This window comes from Mustela erminea, chromosome 9, assembly GCF_009829155.1.
Source record: "Mustela erminea isolate mMusErm1 chromosome 9, mMusErm1.Pri, whole genome shotgun sequence".
Lineage (NCBI taxonomy): Eukaryota > Metazoa > Chordata > Mammalia > Carnivora > Mustelidae > Mustela > Mustela erminea.
Genome location: NC_045622.1, coordinates 102824153 through 102843361, shown reverse-complemented (window position 1 = coordinate 102843361; position 19209 = coordinate 102824153). Strand labels below are relative to the sequence as shown.

At 43.5% G+C, this 19209-nt stretch overlaps 1 protein-coding gene across 1 annotated transcript in view; it reads left to right on the top strand.

Annotated features, from left to right (window-relative positions):
* Positions 1-12086, top strand: part of PATL1 (PAT1 homolog 1, processing body mRNA decay factor) — a 30155-nt gene extending 18069 nt beyond the window's left edge. Inside the window, exons 12-19 of the mRNA XM_032358087.1 lie at positions 572-669; positions 1224-1283; positions 2317-2465; positions 3973-4132; positions 7571-7726; positions 9775-9866; positions 9966-10115; positions 10428-12086. Of these exons, the coding sequence (XP_032213978.1) occupies positions 572-669; positions 1224-1283; positions 2317-2465; positions 3973-4132; positions 7571-7726; positions 9775-9866; positions 9966-10115; positions 10428-10449 (887 nt within the window). The 3' untranslated portion in view covers positions 10450-12086. The remainder of the gene's footprint in view (positions 1-571; positions 670-1223; positions 1284-2316; positions 2466-3972; positions 4133-7570; positions 7727-9774; positions 9867-9965; positions 10116-10427) is intronic.
* The last annotated feature ends 7123 nt before the right edge of the window (positions 12087-19209 follow it).

The following is a 19209-nucleotide window of genomic DNA, read 5'->3' as shown; positions in this document are numbered from 1 at the left end:
AGACAACTGGATACAGACGTTCAAAGCTCATTCGTAAGGACCATTGTCCTTAAATGCAGAGGTCTGCCTTTATTGCGTGGAATGAGTGGTTTAGTAGATGGACTTGTAAATCCTTCACTGCTTGGGATTCCTTAACTTCTAATTTTTTTTTTTAAGATTTTTATTTATTTATTTATTTGGCAGAGAGAGACACAGCGTGAGAGGGAACACAAGCAGGGGGAATGAGAGAGGGAGAAGCAGGCTCTGTGATCCCAGGACCCCAGGATCATGACCTGAGCGGAAGGCAGACGCTTAGCAACTGAGCCACCCAGGCGCCCTGAGATTCCTTAACTTTTTAAAATGTGTTATAATTTCTAGTATCCCTATAATAAAAGGGAAATACTTCAGATTTTTATTACCATTGCAACCAAAGAATGGGAAAAGATAGATTTGGATAAGAGATCACATTAGATAACATAGATTTCTGTACTGAACCATTAGACTGTGAGGAAAGAATATAGACCATAGAGGTCTTAGAAAGCTGCTTGCTTACACTGCTGAGTTACTTGTTGAAAATGCTTTGTTCTTACAGTGCAGTTTGAGGGCTCTTTGGGAAAGCTTACAGTCTCCAGTGTGAATAACCCCCGAAAAATGATCGATGCCGTTGTGACGTCTCGGAGTGAGGATGATGTAAGTGTCAGCACAGCCTTGTGTTCAAGAAACTCTGGGTTGTCCCTGGTGCCTAGGGGTCACCGTGGGAGGGAATCAGGCACAACGGAGTTGTTTGTCATGTGACTGGGAGCTTCCCCACCACATGTCCCGGCGTTCTGGTTTCCTGCAGGTGGGCTGAGGTGCTGACACATTCCTCAGCAGCCAGGCTAGACTTGGGGCGGCAGGAGTCTTTAAACTGGGTAACCGGCTGCAAACAGCACTGGGCTATTCATTCCAGTTTCAAAAACTACCATTTTCTGTGTTTTTTAAGATTTTCCTGTGATTGTCTGCATCTTTACTACATTCTGTAATTACCTTGTGCCCACCTGTAAATTCAGTTTAATAGTCTGTGTGGGTTAATTCAGTCTGTTCTGTAACCTTCATCCAGTTAGTGTTGGTTTAGATTACTAACTTTCAAAGAGTTAAGATTTTTTCACAGTATTGTCACAAGTGGAAGTACATATGCATACTTCGAAAGTTATTTTTAACAGAGGTTAAGAATTCACACTGAGTAGTCTTGTCTTTTTTTTTAGGAGACAAAAGAAAAACAGGTTCGGGACAAGAGACGAAAAACCCTTGTCATAATTGAGAAAGTAAGTTTAGAATTTGTTGCTGTAGTTAGTTTCAAATAAGGAACTGTCACATAGATGTGGTACTCAAGAAGTGGAAAAGTGAGCAGTCAGTGTTCTGTGATTTTAGTTAGTGAATATGTTCTTCTTATGTGTCTGTTATGTACCAGAGCACACTAGAAAAGAAAAGAGTGTGCCGTGCCTCACCTCCGGCTTCATGGAAAGAACACTGCAGTTGCAGTGAGAAGTCTTGGGTCTTTGTCCAGGCTTGGTCAGTTAACCACTAAGTGTTTGGGAGCAGGTCACCTTTCTAAGAAAATGAGAATAAAAATTACATTGTTCCACCTGTGAATTAATTGAGTTAATTAGGGCAGTTCACAGGTATTTCCTGGATGCTGGACACTGTGCTGGGTGCGAAGAAAAATGTGGTACTCTGTAGGCAGTTCATTTATAAAGTGTAAATACTATGTGTCTAGGCCATAGGCATGGTGAGGAAGAGCATGGAGTATGGAACCAGGCTGCATATCACGTCTTCTGCATTTCTAGCTGAGTCTGTGACTTGAGGCAAGCTGCTTAACCTTTCTGTGCTGTCCTCGTTTTCTTCGTCCTCAACAGTGGAGATGATAACGTCCTCTCTTTCTGACTGGGTTGTGGAGAGTGTCTTGTGAATGAGTATAAGCGTAGTGCCTAGAACAGTGCCTGGCACCCAGGAGTAAAATTACTACTGTGTTTATAGATAGACGGCATCACTTGAAGCAGCGATGCAGATCATTTCTGTTATAATATTGTTTTTGCTGCTGGAAGGTTTGCAAAGGGTGTAATCATTCACTGTCCTCACCTCCTGGATTAGTGGTCAGGAGGGACAACAAAGAGAGAGGAATTCTTTAAGTTCTTTCATTATGTTTTTCTGGATTCAAAAGAGCACCTTTTTCCTCTGTCTTACTACAGTTCGTTTTCACTCTTTTGTCTTTACCTGGTGGTCTTAAACTGTGAAATTGTTTATCAAATACTCTGATCCTGACCCAGCATGCTGTGGCCTGCTTTGTGTCTCACTTAGACCTATAGTTTACTCCTGGATGTGGAGGATTATGAAAGGCGGTGTCTCCTAAGTCTAGAAGAAGAGCGACCTGCACTGGCGGATGAAAGAAAGCACAAAATTTGTAGCATGTATGACAACTTAAGGGGGAAATTGCCTGGACAAGAGAGGTAAGAATTGTACACTTGGAGGGGCACGTGAGACCAGCTGGACTCCTTACTTGGCTGACCTGAGCTTTCCACATTTCTGTCTTTTGGATATCTTCTTACCATCCCAGGAAGCTCAGAGTCTATCCTTCCAGCCTAACTCAAATGCCACGTCATATAAAGCATTTCATAATCCTTCTCGGCCAGGAAAACAATCTCTTTATTCTGTATTCATTTATTTGGTACCTACCTATTCACTCTCTGAGAGGGACTATCCTGGGCACTGGACACATAGTGGGGAGCATGATTTGGTGTCTGCATTTGAGCCTATAGGTTGTACTTGCTTTGTGCTTTATTCCAGCCTATTCAGTCTTTTAATCTTCATGTAGTCTCTTCTACTAAGTTGGAAAGTACAGACATTTATACTTTCTTGGAATTTCCATAGAATGCTTATACACTATCGTAGCCAATCAGTCTTCCAGTGGGGACTAAGCTCCTTAATGTATCCTTTTATCTGTATCTGGCATCTGTCCCACCCAGGATCTTGCAAACAGTAAATGTTCTATAAACCCCAAGTGTTTATTTGATGAATGTAAGAGGACTCTGTCCCGAAACTCCCCTTTCCTTTGCCCATGCAAAAGAATTGGTGATTCTTCTAAGCCAGGACACACACAAACCAGAACATAAGAATAAACCCCTTCTTTTTAACACACCATTTCTGGAGTCAGGCGGACAGGCAGCTGGTTGAGTAAAGGTGGGCTTTCCTTAGCTGGGAGTGTTATGGGGCCATCAAATCAACATAGTTGAAGTATATTTATTGAGATAGAAAATTATCTTTAAGAAGTTGTCCGGTGAAGAAAGCCAAGTACAAAGCCATGTGAATTCTCTGGACTCTTTTTTGTTGGTTTTTTTGTTGTTGTTTTTGTTTTAATGAAAAAAATACACAGTCAGTGAGCACACAGATCTAACAACGTTTCTTAAAAATGGTAGCAATAGGGGCGCCTGGGTGACTCAGTTAGTAAAGTACCTGCCTTCGGCTCAGGTCACTTGGGATCGAGTCCTGCATCAGGCTCCCTGCTCCATAGGGAGCCTGCGTTTCCTCTCCCTCTGCCACTGTCCCTGCTTATGCTCTCTTGTGCTCTGTCATACAAATAAATTTTTGAAAAATGATAACAGTATAAAGTTAATTGTGAAATGATTGTTTTTATATTCTTTTTGCTTATGTATGTTTTCAGATTTTGCTGTATTAACCATGTTGTTTGTCTAGTTACATAGTACTTAAATGAACATCTGTAGTTTGAACAAGTCTATTTTATGTACGTTTGTGAAGATGATTTTCTACATTTGTGAAACTTGAAAAATGACTTATTGTTTGGTAGAGAGTTGAGGAAGTAATTCCCATTATTTTGTAGCACAGGTCATCATAGGGTGAAAATAAGCACAGCATGTTCATTCAGTAACATGTAAGAGGAGAAAAAGGACGTGTTAAATAGTTCCTGCTGACCTAAGTGAGCATTTCCTTCCCCTGCAGGCCAAGTGATGACCACTTTGTACAGATCATGTGTATCCGAAAAGGGAAGAGAATGGTTGCCCGTATTCTTCCTTTCCTCTCCACAGAGCAAGCCGCTGACATTCTCATGACAACAGCCAGGAATCTCCCCTTCCTTATCAAGAAGGATGCACAAGATGAGGTGATCCCCCATGTGGGACTTCTTTCCTTTGGGTCTTCATAGTTGATAAGGTTTCTAGAATCCAAATTTCATTCCCTCCCCTCTTCCTGTTTCTGTTGTTTTGTCTAACCTTCAACAGTAGGATTTGACTGTTTAAAGCAAAACTCTACTCTAGGACTATACTTTTAATCCCATTTTTGCTCTAACAGACCAAGTTCCTAAACTGAGGAAAGCAGTAATCCCATCGTATTTGTCACAGTCATGAAGCTGTGTTGTGTATCAGAATTTCTTGGGAGGCAGATAATTCAGTCCTACTCCAAACATTCTGAATCAGAATTTACAGAGGAAAGGTCAGGGCTTCTGTATCTGTAAGACAATCCCCAGCTGAATCCGATGCTTACTAAAATTTAGAGATGTATGGTCTTGGTTACTTTGCTGGATGTAAAGTATTCACTGGGCTCTTGTCAGGAGCTTAACATTTAGCTGCATATTTAGTTGAATGGTATGCCACAGGAATCAAGTCAGTGCTCGTAAATAACATTTATCGAGATCTAAACTAGGCTGGACTTTAAAACATGATTTTCAAGTTTATAAGTAAACTCTTGGTAAGAACTGCTCTCTAATTACCCTTGTCCCAACACTTGAAAGATTAGCGCTATTTAGAATCATTCTAGAAGTTCAGAGCAAGCAATTGAAAAGGGTAGTACAACAGGTAGTTACTACTCAGTGTGAGGTTCAGAATGTTGGAACTTACGAGAGTGAGCCTCTCACAACAGGTGATGCTTGATCAGTAACCAGCTGGTGATGATCCACAGAAAACGTGATTCCAGGATACCATATAGGTAGTATGGCATGAAAGTTGAAAATTACTCCCTCTGAAATCATAGTGAGTTGAAAAAGTCCTTTGAAATTGTAGCACCGGCAGAAGAAATTAATGCAAAGTTGAGGCCTCATGTGGAAAAGTGAAACGGGATGAGAGAAATATGTTTCTTAAAGATCTTTAAGAAGGAAAAATGGGTTGGAAGAAAGTTTAAGGATTTGAGGTTTATCCTAGAAAATGGAAGCCAGACAAAAACCAGCAGCTTCCTTAGAGCATATAGATTATTGTAGGTCATGGGGTGAATGCTCGGTCCTAGAGGAACTCATCAGTGGAAATAAGTTTGGGAAAGCTTTATTCATTCAGTAAATATTTATTAAATATTTATTACATGTCTATGTACCAGGAGCTATTTTGGGTCTTAGAAATATAGTGTGTAGGGCTAGGAGCTTGGAATTCAAAGACGTCTGCCTTAGTGGAAGGGCCTGCTAGTGAGGAAAACTTGGTTAATTATAGGGGTGGAGTTTCTGTCTATGTGTGTTAAAGAGTAATAGACTACATCCCTGAATACCATTTCTTGAAGCAATAACTGGTTGCACGTCTGAGGCGTAAGATATACAAGGTAATCCTGGAATATCTTGTGCCAGAAAGTAAGGAAGCTAAAAGATTACTAGGGTCCCATGTGAAAGATGCACAGACAAAGCTGAAGGGACTCCTGTTGGCCAAAAATGGGATCATTTGCTTCAGAAAGAAAAATTACAGCAGTGGATTGAAATATATCAAATATTTTGAACTTAATGATACCAAAAAATATTTAATCACCTTCAGAGATTGCTAGGCCATCAACTCATTATTCTGAAAATGGGTATATAGGGAAAGGACTCAAACATTTATCCTGCCTTTTCATTACAACTAAATATCATGGTAACCAGAAAGTTGATAATAGAAAGTTCTTCCTAGAAGAGTTTCAGCTAATAAATGCAAAAGAAATGATAAAATTAGAAAATCTCCAATTTACAATACCTAATGGAAAAGCAGTCAGTCAGTCAGTCTGGACAGCCGTCCTTACTGGTGCAAAAGGCATCAGGTTAAAGGTGAATAGGGAATTTTATGTTGGTTGGAGCAGCAAACAAATGATTACCGTCTAAGAAGGGGGACAGCCAGACACTGTGTGCTTCTTGACGTAATGCAGGAGTGAGCATACAGATCTATCCACGAAGTTTTCTTACCCTTGCCTTCCCCGATGAACTTAAACATTTTATTAAACCTCTGATTCTAACCATCAGTTTTTATTGAAAAGACAGAGGGTAGTAGAACCTGTTAAGTGACACCACAGAGGTGCAGTTAGCCAGATCCAAACTGTGGAATGTCAGCAACCAAATAGCATGAGAAAAGAAGATAGGCAGTGGGCAAGGGACCACCAGTTCACAGATGTTGAAAGCTTTACCAGCCAGATGGTATGTATGGGTCGTATTGGAATCATGATTAGAATAAATCAGTTGCTAAAAGATCTTTTTGAGACAACTGGAGAAAATGAATATGGAGGAGATATTAGGTGATATTGAGGAATGGCTGTTAATTTTGTTAAGTGAGAGAATTTGTTAGAAATACAAGCTGAAGTATTTATGAATGAAAGGATAGGATATATAGGAGGAACAGATTTAATTTTAATAAGATTGGTAGAATGTGGATGATTTAATTATCAAAGCTGGGTGATGGGTACACAGACTTCATTATACTCTTACGAGTGATTAAAACTGCTTTTGTTGTTAAAGCTTTGTTTCTTTAGAGTGGTAGATCACTAGAAGTCTACTCTCCATCTTTGAATGCCATCTGAAGTAAAAACCAGCTGTCACTTTTTATACCATGGGCACTGAGTGCTGGAAGCACTTGATTTCCTTTCCTGTGTTAGAGCCTAGTTAACACTGGTAGCACTGTGTTTTAACCTTTCAGTCTGCCTCATGACAAAAAGGACTGAATGACTCGCAGGCCAGAATTCAACAGCCTTGGATTCTGGTTCTCACTGCTAGCTATGGAACTCTGAATGACGAGCATCTGCTCGCTTAGCTTGCCTAATAGCTGCAAAATCTATCATTTTCCACTTCCTCACTGAGCCTCTGTAAAGATCAGACAAGAGCCAGTTAAGTCTAAAAGTACATCAGGGTAGTTCCACGGCGCTCAGGATTTACCGGTCTCAGAGTCCTTCTCACAGTGTATTGAAATTGCCAGTTTACTCATGACTCCCCACTCAACTGTACATCCCTGCAGGCCTGGACTGTTTACCACTTCACTGTAGCCCACGATGCCTGACACACTGTAGACATTGAAATATTTGTGGGATGAAGCCAAATACTGATGTTTTATCGTGAGTCTTGCCATTTGAGAAGTGATTTTACAACCTTGATTCACACAAGTCATGTTTCCTGTGCAAATGGAATTTTAAAAGTTCTCAGTAGACACCTCAGAACCCACTGTGGAGACTCCAGTAGTAGTACCTGCTAGATTTGACAGCCCTTTTGTGTTAAATCTTGCCTGAGGCCATTTGAGGGTGCCCCTGGGCATCCTCCTGTCCATGTCCGTTGATGCAGGCTAACTGAAGTCACAGTTGCCAGGACATAATGCTTTTCTTCATTTTTTTGTAGGTGCTGCCATGCTTACTGAGTCCCTTCTCTCTGCTCCTGTATCACCTTCCGTCAGTGACTGTCACCAGCCTTCTGCAACAGCTCATGAACCTACCTCAAAGCGCAGCTGCACCAGCACCCTCCAACCCTCACCTCGCTGCTGTGCTTCAGAACAAGGTGCTCGCACCCTCTTAGGTCCCTGAACTTGGCCAGCCTTCTAGATTTGAGTTACAGATACAGATACTGGCTGCTGTGGCAACTTGTAAAAAGGTTTCTTTCAGGAGTGCCTGGGTGGCTCAGTGGGCTAAGTGTCTGCTCTTGGTTTCAGCTCAGGGTTGTGAGATGGAGCCCTGTATCTGGCTCTGTGCTCAGTGCAGAATCTGCTTAAATCTCTTTCTCCCTCTGCCCCTTCTTCCCTTGTATGTGTGTGCCCACACAAGGCCTATCTCTCTGTCTCAGTCTCCAAAATAAATCATTCAGTCTTTTTTGGAAAAGGTGTCTCTCAGCCAGGAGTAGAGCCTCTGACAGAGGAGAGCCTCTGACACTAGGCATTATACGCCTAGTGTCAGAGGCTAGAAATAAGTGGTTTCAACAAAATGGGATTTTTCTCTCACTTGGAATGGCTTTGGCATAGTGTCTGCGTGTCATCAGGGATATAGGCTTCTTTGGCTCGCCTTCTCCACAGCCTCAGCGGTGGCTGTGACCCTCATGACTTCGCTGGCTCCACTCTGCTTCAGGATGGGAGGTGCCTGCAGAGGGGCCAAGCGTGTAGATTAGCTGTCTGCCTTGTTGGGATGTTTTCCAAGAGTTACAACCAACAACTTCTGCTTAATTTCAGTGGCCAGGTTTTCCTTACGTGCCACACATAAGTGCAAAGAGGGCTGGAAAACATCTTTGCGTTCACACCACTGTAATCTCAGATAAAATGCAAGTACTGACGTGAGGAAGGAAACAGGTAGCCTGCACTCTGACTCTTAAGACCGTAAATAGGAGAACATCTTGTCCCATGTTTCATCTACGTCAGATTCATGATCCAGAGACTTGCTGGGGACGTGTAACGTAGAAGAGAGAACATGAGCTTTCAGAGCAGCTTTCCATTCCTTGCCTGCCAGTCTCCGGGTTTGTGACACTGAACACATTCTTTCACTTTGCTGAGCCAGTTTCCTGACTTGTAAGGGAAGGTGACAAGGGTGATTTCAGAGCTGTCCTTTTACTCAGCCTACTGCTGTGATAGTTCAGCGTAATGCCCTTGCTCAGTGGGCACTTGTGTGAGCACAGTGTGAAAGTCAAGGCCTCTTTCCCCCGACACCTGAAAACCTGCCAAAGCAGGACTCAAGGGCAGTTGAGAGGTGATAGAGGTGGGGTTTCTGGAGTGGCGGGCTGTGGGCCTTCTGCATTACTCGGGCTCTGAGTTTAATGTTGATAAAAGCAATAGAAAGCCACAAGGTCAGACAAGTGACTGTATGTGTAGCCCAGTGTTGTTTTTCTGACAGTGACATGAGGGTTCTCCTCTGTGAGGTGAGCTCAGAAACGTGGGTTCCCTTCAGATCCACTGTTGCTGTGATTGATACATTTAATCTTGGGCTGCTTGTTGCTATTTGTGTTCCGTTCTGTGCCCCTTTAGACCACGTGTTTCCTGCCAGTACTGACCATTGAATAAAACAAATCTTTAATTTCTAGAGCAGGTTGCTTAAATTTTAATAGTCCTACATATATGAATGTATCTGTGCATCCCTTCTCTGCTTTGAACGTCTTACCTAAAACTTTATCTGTCCGCTAGGGATGTGTTATGGAAATTTTCCCACCGGTCTTCATATCTTTTTTCGTAATTCAAATATCAACCTATTTAATGTTTTTTCTTTCTCTGTGAACTTTAATATTCTGTATCAAAGTTTATCTTTGACTTTTTTTAATCCATTTCTGTTTTAGTAAATGCAAGAAAAACTAAATCCCACATTATCTGTGGCAGGGAAAAAATTTCATCTCACTTTGGGGTGGGGAAGCGGAGAGGACGCTTGGCCCTGGGATTTCCCCTTTTTGTTGGTAATGCTGTTGCTGCTCTGCCTGAAGTAAAGCCAGGAGAAGGACACGCCCTCCCAGCTCATGTCTGATGTTTGCTGACGCCAGAGCACAGCAGCGGGGTCACTGTGGGCTAGTGCTGGGATCCCCTCAGTGCTGGTGGAGGATCAGGAGCTAAGTCGCATTCCCTCTCTCTCCTCTTGTAGTTTGGCCTGTCACTGCTCCTCGTCGTCCTGAGCCGTGGGGAAGACCTCCAGAGTTCAGACCCCACTACCGAATCAAAACAGAACAACCAGTGGTCAGTCCGAGCTGTGTTTCTTCTTTCACATTCTTTTAGATCATTGTTTATTCTTTTTCTCGTATTGTTCTTATGTGTCGTTAACGGTTTTTCTTTCAGGACAGAGGTGATGTTCATGGCAACCCGAGAACTTCTGCGGATTCCCCAAGCAGCCCTGGCCAAGCCAATCTCTATACCCACAAACCTGGTGTCCCTCTTTTCTCGCTATGTTGACCGACAGAAACTGAACTTGCTGGAGACAAAGCTGCAGTAAGTCTGAAACAGGAGAGTTCCACATCTTACTAAAGTTGGCACTTTAAACATTATAATGAGGAGATCAGGGGCATAAAACTGAATTTAGTGGAAGACCTTAAAGACTTGTATCAACTGTGTGAGTATCTACTAGATACGAGATGCTGTACGGGGTACAGAAGCACCCTTGAGTTCAGTAAGGAAAGGTAGAGATACTGTAGGTGTTTTGTTGAGAGAATTCTAACAAGGATGTAACTTTAATGCAAAATATTGCCTTCTGTTTTAACTCATTTATACAAGTTTCCTTTCTCTCTTTCTTTATACCCATAGGCTAGTTCAGGGGATCCGATAAAAGATCTCCAAATGTGTCCTGTACCTCCTTTTGGCTGCCACCTGCACTGCCGCCTCACAATGGAGTGTTTTTAATGAGGGAGGGAAGGTAGCTTTTTCCCAGAGCGTCTTGTGGGACCGATTCCTGCTACCAGGGGTCGGCTCCCAGTGCCAGATGTTTCCCCACTGCTCTGTGGAATTTGGCTGGGTGGTACTTCGGCTGGTTCCTTCTGACCTTCTGTGTTACAGTTCTGCATGTCCTGCTTTTCCTCAATTCTTCTCAATTTTGCATTTTCTTTGCCCTAGAGACGCAAATATAATCTCTCCCCTTTCCCACCCCCAGTACTCCAGTTCAGAGTAGATCGTAGCCTGCCAAAGGATTCCTTCCCTCATCCTGTTAAAGTCTTCTTTCCATTGCCCCATATTAATACAACTATAGGAGAACCAATTAAGTAGAAACCGATATATATACACATACATATGTACGTACATATGTATGCACACACACCCCCTACACACGTTCACGTGGTCTCCAGAGGATCCTTAAAGAACGAGTTTTAGATTGAGAAATACATAGTCGACATGTCCCTCCTCTGAAATCAAACCAGCTGATGTATTTTTAATCTGTTTCTAGTCCATCTTGTAATTAATTTGGTGGGTTCTACTTGTTTTAATATAAATACAGGGTATGCAGCACATTAATAAAATCAGAACTCGTAATTGGCTGACGCCCAGTTCTAGGCTGAGAAGTCCTGTATCTCCTCCCCGCCGTATTTCCTTTGTATCTGTCCGCCTCGACGATACGGCACACGGTTAAGCCCTTTTCCTGCTACAACTACAGTGCACTTGAGCCTGTCCCCTCCAGGGCGTACAAGGTTGCCCCAGATGAGCCGGACTTAGAACCTGCTTCCACAGTGTAGCGTTTGCACACTCGCTCTGTCTTCCTGAGACAACGTCAATAAAGCCATGCTTTTACTTCCCGCTTCCCCATTTTTATTTGGTGTGCTGGGTAGCAACCTCCAGAGGTAACCACGGAAGCTCAGTTCGGCTTGCTTTGCTCTGCAGGCTCCTCCACACCACAGGCAGAAGTGCTGCCCTTGCCCTTTGTCTCCAGGTCCCTCTCCCAGGCAGCCAGGGGGGCCTGGCTCTCAGTCCTGGCAGGGACAGCCCACTGTGGTCCTTCCCACCCCTCCCCCTCTTCTGCAGCAGCCAAGCAGGACAAGGGGTTTGATCTCCAGGGATTACAGCCCTCCGGAAAATTTAATCACAGTCAGTTTCACATGACTGTCCTGATGATAAACTTTTTGCTATTCTCACCTTTTCGAATGTTAGTGAGGGGACAGGTTATGGTATTTAAAAAGAATCAACATTTTGCACAAACATGTCTCCTACAACAGTAAAGTCCTCCATTATAACCTGCTGCCCTTGCTCTCCATCTCTGTGTCTCCCCATTCTGGAGCCCCGGCCCCGCCAGCTGCTCCCGGTGACATGACCTGGCTTCCCTCTGCCCTTCCCTACTGACTGTTTCCACCATGCGCCTTTCCTCCCTTCCCCTCACAACTGATCAAGTGAATACTTGACTATTATTTCTTCCTTTCTGTGCTTTATCTTTTTTGTTTGGTTCTAATTAATAAAAATTAAAGTTTCTAAATTTACATTTTTATAGGGTATTGTAAATAAAAACAAATTGTATACTTGAAGAACTGAGTGCCTGCATTTCTCTTTCTTGTTACTTCTTGGCTGAACGTGATTGCAAATGTGTCTCTAGCCTGTTTCGATGGGACTGATGGACATCTTGGTGTTGGGGACAGATGAGGATTTTACTTTTGTACTGTCGTAGGCGAGACAGATCAAAGACCTTATGTTCACATGGTGACCTTCCTTGAAAAACCTAGGTGCTTTCAGTTCTCCCCCGTTCCCCCCCAACTATAAAACCACATTGTGAAGTGTGGGGACACACCGTGCAGTCCATCTGCATCCGCTCCACCTCCCGGCACATGGGACTCGCGGAGGCTTCAGAGAGCGTGGCCAGCTCTGCCTTGCATCGCGCAGTTCGTCTCCTCATGGGATGGGGAAGCTTTGAAAATTCTTCATAGTAAATTTGTGTTATTTCAGACAGGGGTGTAGTTTTTACTCTCACATGCTCCAGATAAGAGACTACGCGCGCTCTCCCCTCACACTGCCATCGTGGTGTGTGCACTTAACTCTTCCTCGCTGGGTCTTCTGGTAAGACTTTCAGGATCAAGCGATTTCTGGCCAGAAAACAGAAACAGAGTCATCCCATGTCTCAGTGGGTTCAAATGGAAGCTAGTACTAAAAGCTCCTTCCCAAGGGTGCCTGGTGGCACAGTTGGTGGGACGGGCACTTTCGGTTTCCACTCCAGTTGTGATCTTCTGGTTGTGAGATAGAGCCCCACGGCAGCCTCCGTGCTCAGAAGGGAGCCTGCTTCAGAGTCTCTGTCTCCCTCTCCTGCTGCTCCTCCCTCCCACCCCTGTTCACACTCTGTCTCCCTCTTTGCTCTCATAAATCTTAAAAAAAAAAAAAAAAATCAGTGAATATAATCCTCTAAGAAAAAGGAGACCATAGTAAGTAGTAGCTAACAGAGCTGTGATTAATAATTTTTATAAAGATACAAGTGAGTAATATTGAGAACTTCACCCTCACCCATAACATAGAAATAACAAATAAGATACTTTTTCAACCTATCAAATCAACAAAATCTTTAAAAATAATGCTATTGAGAGTTTGAGACTACCACTTACACTGGTAGAAGAAATTACATTTCTGGAAGTGCTTGGTGAGGTGAAGACCTTCAGAAGTATTCACAGCCTCTGACTAATTAATTGGGTTTTAGAAAGATTCCAAAGGAATGATATATATATAATGAGAAAACTACTTGATGAGGGGAGATTATGTTCCTGTTGGTTACTGATGTATGTTTCCAGGTGATAGGAATACCGGAAGCTAATTTTTGCTTTTCCGTGTTTTCCAAATTTTCCATAGAGAAAACATATTGCTTATATTTTGGGGAGAAATATTTTTAGGAAAAATTGCATTTAAAGAGCTCAGTTAGGGGCGCCTGGGTGGCTCAGTGGGTTAAGCCGCTGCCTTCGGCTCAGGTCATGATCTCAGGGTCCTGGGATCGAGTCCCGCATTGGGCTCTCTGCTCAGCAGGGAGCCTGCTTCCTCCTCTCTCTCTCTGCCTGCCTCTCTGCCTACTTGTGATCTCTCTCTGTCAAATAAATAAATAAAATTTAAAAAAAAAAATGAGCTCAGTTAACATGGGAAAATACTAAAATACAATGTTAAGTATAGGGTAGGTTCTGTATATGTATGTATGTGACTTAGTCTTACAGAGGGGAAAAGGTGACAAAGTAGCAGTGGTGACCTTTAAGGGAAAGGTGGCAGGGGATTGTGTCTGGGGGTGATTGTTCCTTTCTCCGTATTTTCCAGTGTCTTCAGTGACCATGTATTGATACTATAACCAAAAGGGTGATTCCTCTGTAAGAACTAAAAATAGGAGTAGCCTTCTGTTTCTAGTGAGAAAATAAGTCACAGCAGGGCAGAAGCATCTGATCTAGTTGTGCTTGACTTCAGAGCCAAAGTGTTTGACTTTGCAGCCTATGAATATGCTGCATGAGAGCAAGGCAGTTACCTGAGAACTGTGGCCTGGTGTTCCGTACTCTGTAATTGAGATGGCCTACCAACTGGGGGGTCGGAGAACCGCTTCAGTAAGCCCGGGCCGTAGCTCCCAGCAAGCTTCCCATTTCCTCTAAGCTGCATTTTTTCCAAACTGACTTGAATCAGGAAGGATCCCAGCTCCATCTCCAGGAAGATTAAGTGTCAGCCAGCTGGCTTGCACCGAAGTTGTCCTGTCCGTCATTAGGAAGGCCAAGACACGACTTTGAATTTGATACAGAGAACTGGATGCCATATACCATCTGCTTTTGAAGGGCAGGGGAGTCCACTGTGTGAGAAGTGAAAGTAGGAAGTTGAAAGCAACTTCTGCTTTTCCTCTGTCCGGCCACGTTTTAAGTATATTATTGTTGTGACCTTTGAGAAACGACCGTGAGGGTGTTTAGGAAGCAAGTCTTTAATCTGAGGAATCAGCATCTTAAAATCAGCTAATAGCATTGTTTTGACCTTTTTCCTTCTTCCTGCAGAAGCGCAGCTGTGAATCGTTCGCAGGTCTCCTGACAGCCTCTGCTTTCCTTTTGCTTGATGACTGGCACATAAGGCTGTTCTGTGACTCCGCCAGCTCCCACCTTAGCCAAGTTCATTTTCTGAGGCAGTATTACCCTCACTCAGACCTTAGGGTTGGGAAACTTCTAGAAGCGACCTAGAGAATCAGTGGTGTGTGTACTTGGCCAGTTATGAATACATTGTCTTAAATTACTTAGATGTTAAGTCAATCTAAAGAAGAGGAGAGAAATCCGCATATAACACAGGGAAAATGTCAAGATTTCACACACTTGGCCCCAAAAACATATTGATAGGGACACCTGGGTCAGTCGGTTAAGCATCTGCCTTTGGCTCAGGTCATGATCCCAGGGTCCTGGGATGGAGCCCCACGTCAGGCTCCCTGCTCAGCGGGGAGCCCACTTCCTCTGCCTGCTGCTGCCCCTGCTTGTGCTCACTCACTCTCTCTCTCTCTCTCCCTCTGACTAACAAACGAACAAAAACACACTGCAAGGACAAGTATATTGTCCTCCAAGTGATTTTTTATGCATATACATATGTAATTAGTACTATAGATATTCTTAACCTTTTTTTCCCATGATACATCATGGACATCTTTCTATGTCACTATATAAAAGCTCCCCCATTTTGTTTTTTTAAGATTTTACTTTTTTAAGTAACCTGTATACCCAACATGGGGCTCTAACTCATCCCCAAGACTGAGAGTCCCATGCTCACCGACTGAGCCAGCCAGGTGCCCCGAGCCGCCCGTTTTAACAGTTGTGTGGTGTTCCACTGTGTGTCATTGCACTCTGACTTATTGAACTGCTCCCCTATTAATAGGATTCGATCTTCAGATACTTCTCGTCATTGTTCAACAGTGCACAAAGGGGATCACCTTACAGCTCTTTCATGGTGTACAAAGAACACTCACACTCATCATCTTGCCAGTCCTCTCTATAACCGTTTGGAGTAGGATGGGCCACTCTGCAGGTACACTGCCACAGCTGTGTGTGGCTCAGAAAACCGTCCAGCTGGTGAGGGCTGACACTGGGATGTTTTAGGCTGCATGTCTAGCGACCCGGCCACTAGAAGGCCCCTGTGCCTGCTCCCTGCTTTATCCAAGAGCAGCAGGAAAGCTCCAGGCATTTAAGGACACATCTGCAAAGTCTTCTGATGGGATTTTAACGCCGTCATTCTCAGTAGGCAAATCAAGCAGTTGCCTCTCAGGAACATCAAAGAAGGGGGTGGTTGAGGGGGTCATTACTGGGGCCAACTGCATTATTGTAAAGATCAGAGTTACAGCTGTCCGGCATCCATATGTTCCTTTACTGTAATAACTTGGTCTGCCTGTGCCATGCCTGTCAAACTGCATTTTCCCACACTCTATCATGACAACCCTGAGGTCAGGAACAGGCTGGTAAACTACGTCAGGCCCAGTGGTGACAACGACAAACGGAGGCCCCGCATCACTGCAGCCTGAGGTCTCGGGAGGACACTCACAGGCAGTGACGGGTACTCCGAGAACAAAGGTCGAGGGAGTCAAGAGGTGGGAAGACGGTACTCGAGATAGTGGTCAGGAAAGGCTTTGACGCATAGGTGCACGAATGTGACAAGAGGACAGCGGTGCGAGGGGCTCAGAAGAGCATCCGAGGCAAAAGGAAGAAGACGGCCAAGACCCTGAGAGGAGAATGAGCTCAAGGCCCGCAGGCGGCTGATGTTGCTGGAATGAAGCAGGGCTAGAGGGGCCACACAGGGCCTTGAAGGGATTTGCTGGAATGAAGCAGGGCTAGAGGGGCCACACAGGGCCTTGAAGGGATTTGCTTTCATCTGCAGAGTGTTTGAGGAAAAAGCACAAAACAAGACGTGACCTGATTTGTGCTTGTGAAAATCACTGCAGCGTGAAGATGGAAACAGGCAAGAGAAGGGGCCACTTGAGAGAGGGCCTCACAACACTACTCCTGGTCTGCAGAAGACAAAGTCTTTAGCAGGCAAGGTGACCGAGAGTCATTTTTGAAAAATTAGGTCTAGGACAGTGCTTACCTTCGGGAGCATTTAAGGGAATGGGATTCAGATAAAGTTGTAGGAAACCGGCTGTTGGGTGGTGGATTGGTGGGTGTTCGCTTTACTAATGTGCTTCACAGCTTCTGTGTATCGTTCTGTGTATCGGCATTCAGCGTCTGTTAGGGGCCAAATTGTGTCCCTCGAAACTCACATTGGAGTCCTGACCTCCAGGACCTCAGAATGTGGCTGTATTTGGAGATGGTGTCTTCAAAGTGAAGAGATTAAGTGAAAAATGAGGTCTCTAGGGTGGGCTCGAATCCAGTATGGCTGTCCTTTTAAGAGGACATTGGGACATGGGCACAGAGAAAAGGACCATCTTAAAAGTGAAAGGGAGATTTCAGAAGAACTCAGTCCTGTCCATACCTGCACTTGATCTCAAACTTCTAGCCTCCGGAATTGTAAGAAAATAAATTTACATTGTTTAAGCCCCCAAGTCCGTGGTCCTTTGTTATAGTAGCCCTGGAAAACTAGTAAGTAGAGGTGTCAAATATTTCATCTTTAAGCATTTTTAATTATCGGGGCTCCTGGGTGGCTCAGTCATTAAGCATCTGCCTTTGGCTCAGGTCATGATCCCGGGGTCTTGGGATCAACCCCTGCATCGGGCTCCCTGCTCAGCGGAAGACTGCTTCTCCCTCTCCTACTCCCCCTGCTTGTGTTCCCTCTCTCGCCGTGTCTCTCTGTGTTAGTTAAATAAACAAAATCTTCTAAAAAAATGTAAAAAATAAAGTAAAAAGTTTTAATTATTTTTAAAAATCCCATGGGGTAGTAGAAAAATATATATCAAAATGTTAAGAACAGTCATCTCTGAAAGGTGTGATTATGGGGAGTTTTCATTTTCTGTATTTACATTTCTGAACCTTTATTTTTTAATTCTTTTTTTTAATTAATTAATTTGACAGAGAGATCACAAGTAGGCAGAGAGGCAGGCAGAGAGAGAGAAGGAAGCAGGCTCCTTGCTGAGCAGAGAGCCCAATGCGGGACTCCATCCCAGGACCCTGGGATCATGACCTGAGCCAAAGGCAGAGGCTTTAACCCACTGAGCCACCCAGGCACCCCCCATTTCTGAACCTTTTATATATTTCATAATGAATATAATAGGGGTTTGTATTTGAAAGAAAACAGAGCATGGATATGACTTGTCCAAGATGGCAGTGAATTGAGTAGCCGAGAAAGAAAACTTGAATCACATGTACAATCATTTCCCATTGCTTCTTCATTAACAGACAAGTAAGCAGACATATTGTGTGGGACATCCAAAAATTGCTCCTTGGAAGGGAACCCTTTTTTCCCTCCTTCCCTCTTCTTGCTGCCCAGAATGCAGTTGTGATGGCTGGAGCTTTGGCTGCCACCTTGAGGCAAAAGGTAGTATCAACAGCAGAGGAGAAAGAGTCAGTCAGAGTGAGTCTCTGAAGACTTCAATGAGCTACTCTACCAATTCTGAGCTGCCTGCCTACCTCTGGATCTCTTTTATATGTGAGAATAAACTCTAATGTGTTTAAGCCAACATAAATGAAGTCTTTCACTTGCAAATAAACCAAATCCTAATTATTACACAATTTCTTTAGTCGTTTCATATTAGAGTTAAGTTAGTGAGGGGAGAAGCAGTATTGAATAATCTTTTAATAATTTATCATAAATTGGAGGGATGGCAAAAATGGTATCTTTCCTGGGAGTAACAGGCAGGACCAGGCTGATGATACTTTTTAAAAATAGAAGAAGCTATGTTTATTTTCTGTTATCAAAATGAAAACAAATGTCATGTCGTTTTGTTGATGACACCGGCTGTAACTGTTTGAGTTTTTTATGTTATTAAGAAGAGAAGAGTTTTTATGGCACCTATGGTACAAAGGACAGCCTGCCTCAGCTGTGGGCCTTTGCCCTTACAAATTACCTACTTGTTCAAGTCTGTTTCTCCATCTGTAAAAGGGGGCATAAAGCAGCTAGGATTGTGACAAGGAATAAATTCAATTATATTTGTGAGTGTGCTTAACAATCAGTAAAAGCTGTGGGGCACCCAGCGGGCTCAATCAGTTAAGCATCTGCCTTTGACTCAGGTCATAATCTTGGGGTCTCAGGATCCAGCCCCACGCCGGGCTCCCTGCTCAGCAGGAAATCTATTTCTTCTCCCTCTGCCCCTCCCCACCCCTGCTCGTGCTCTCTCTCTTTCAAATAAATGAATAAATAAATTTTTTAAAAATCATGTAAAAGCTTTAAAAAAAAACTTCAATAAAGCTTCACTGTATTAACACACTCCTGCATCATATGAAGTCCCAGTATTTCTAGGCTTCTCTATGGCATGTCTAATATTCCCAAGGAAGTCTTGGGCCCCACTTGGGTTAGTTCTGCTGTGCTTCAAAGATAGTCTTGAATAATTAATAATTACAGGTAGCATGGACTGATCATTTATTATATGACAGATTTCATTCGTGCATTTTCATTTAATCCGTCCCTCAAAACATTGAGAAATAAAGGCTGTTCACATGGTCATTAGGAAACTGTTGAGAGGTTTAAGTAAATCCCACCAAGATCGCCTTCCCTT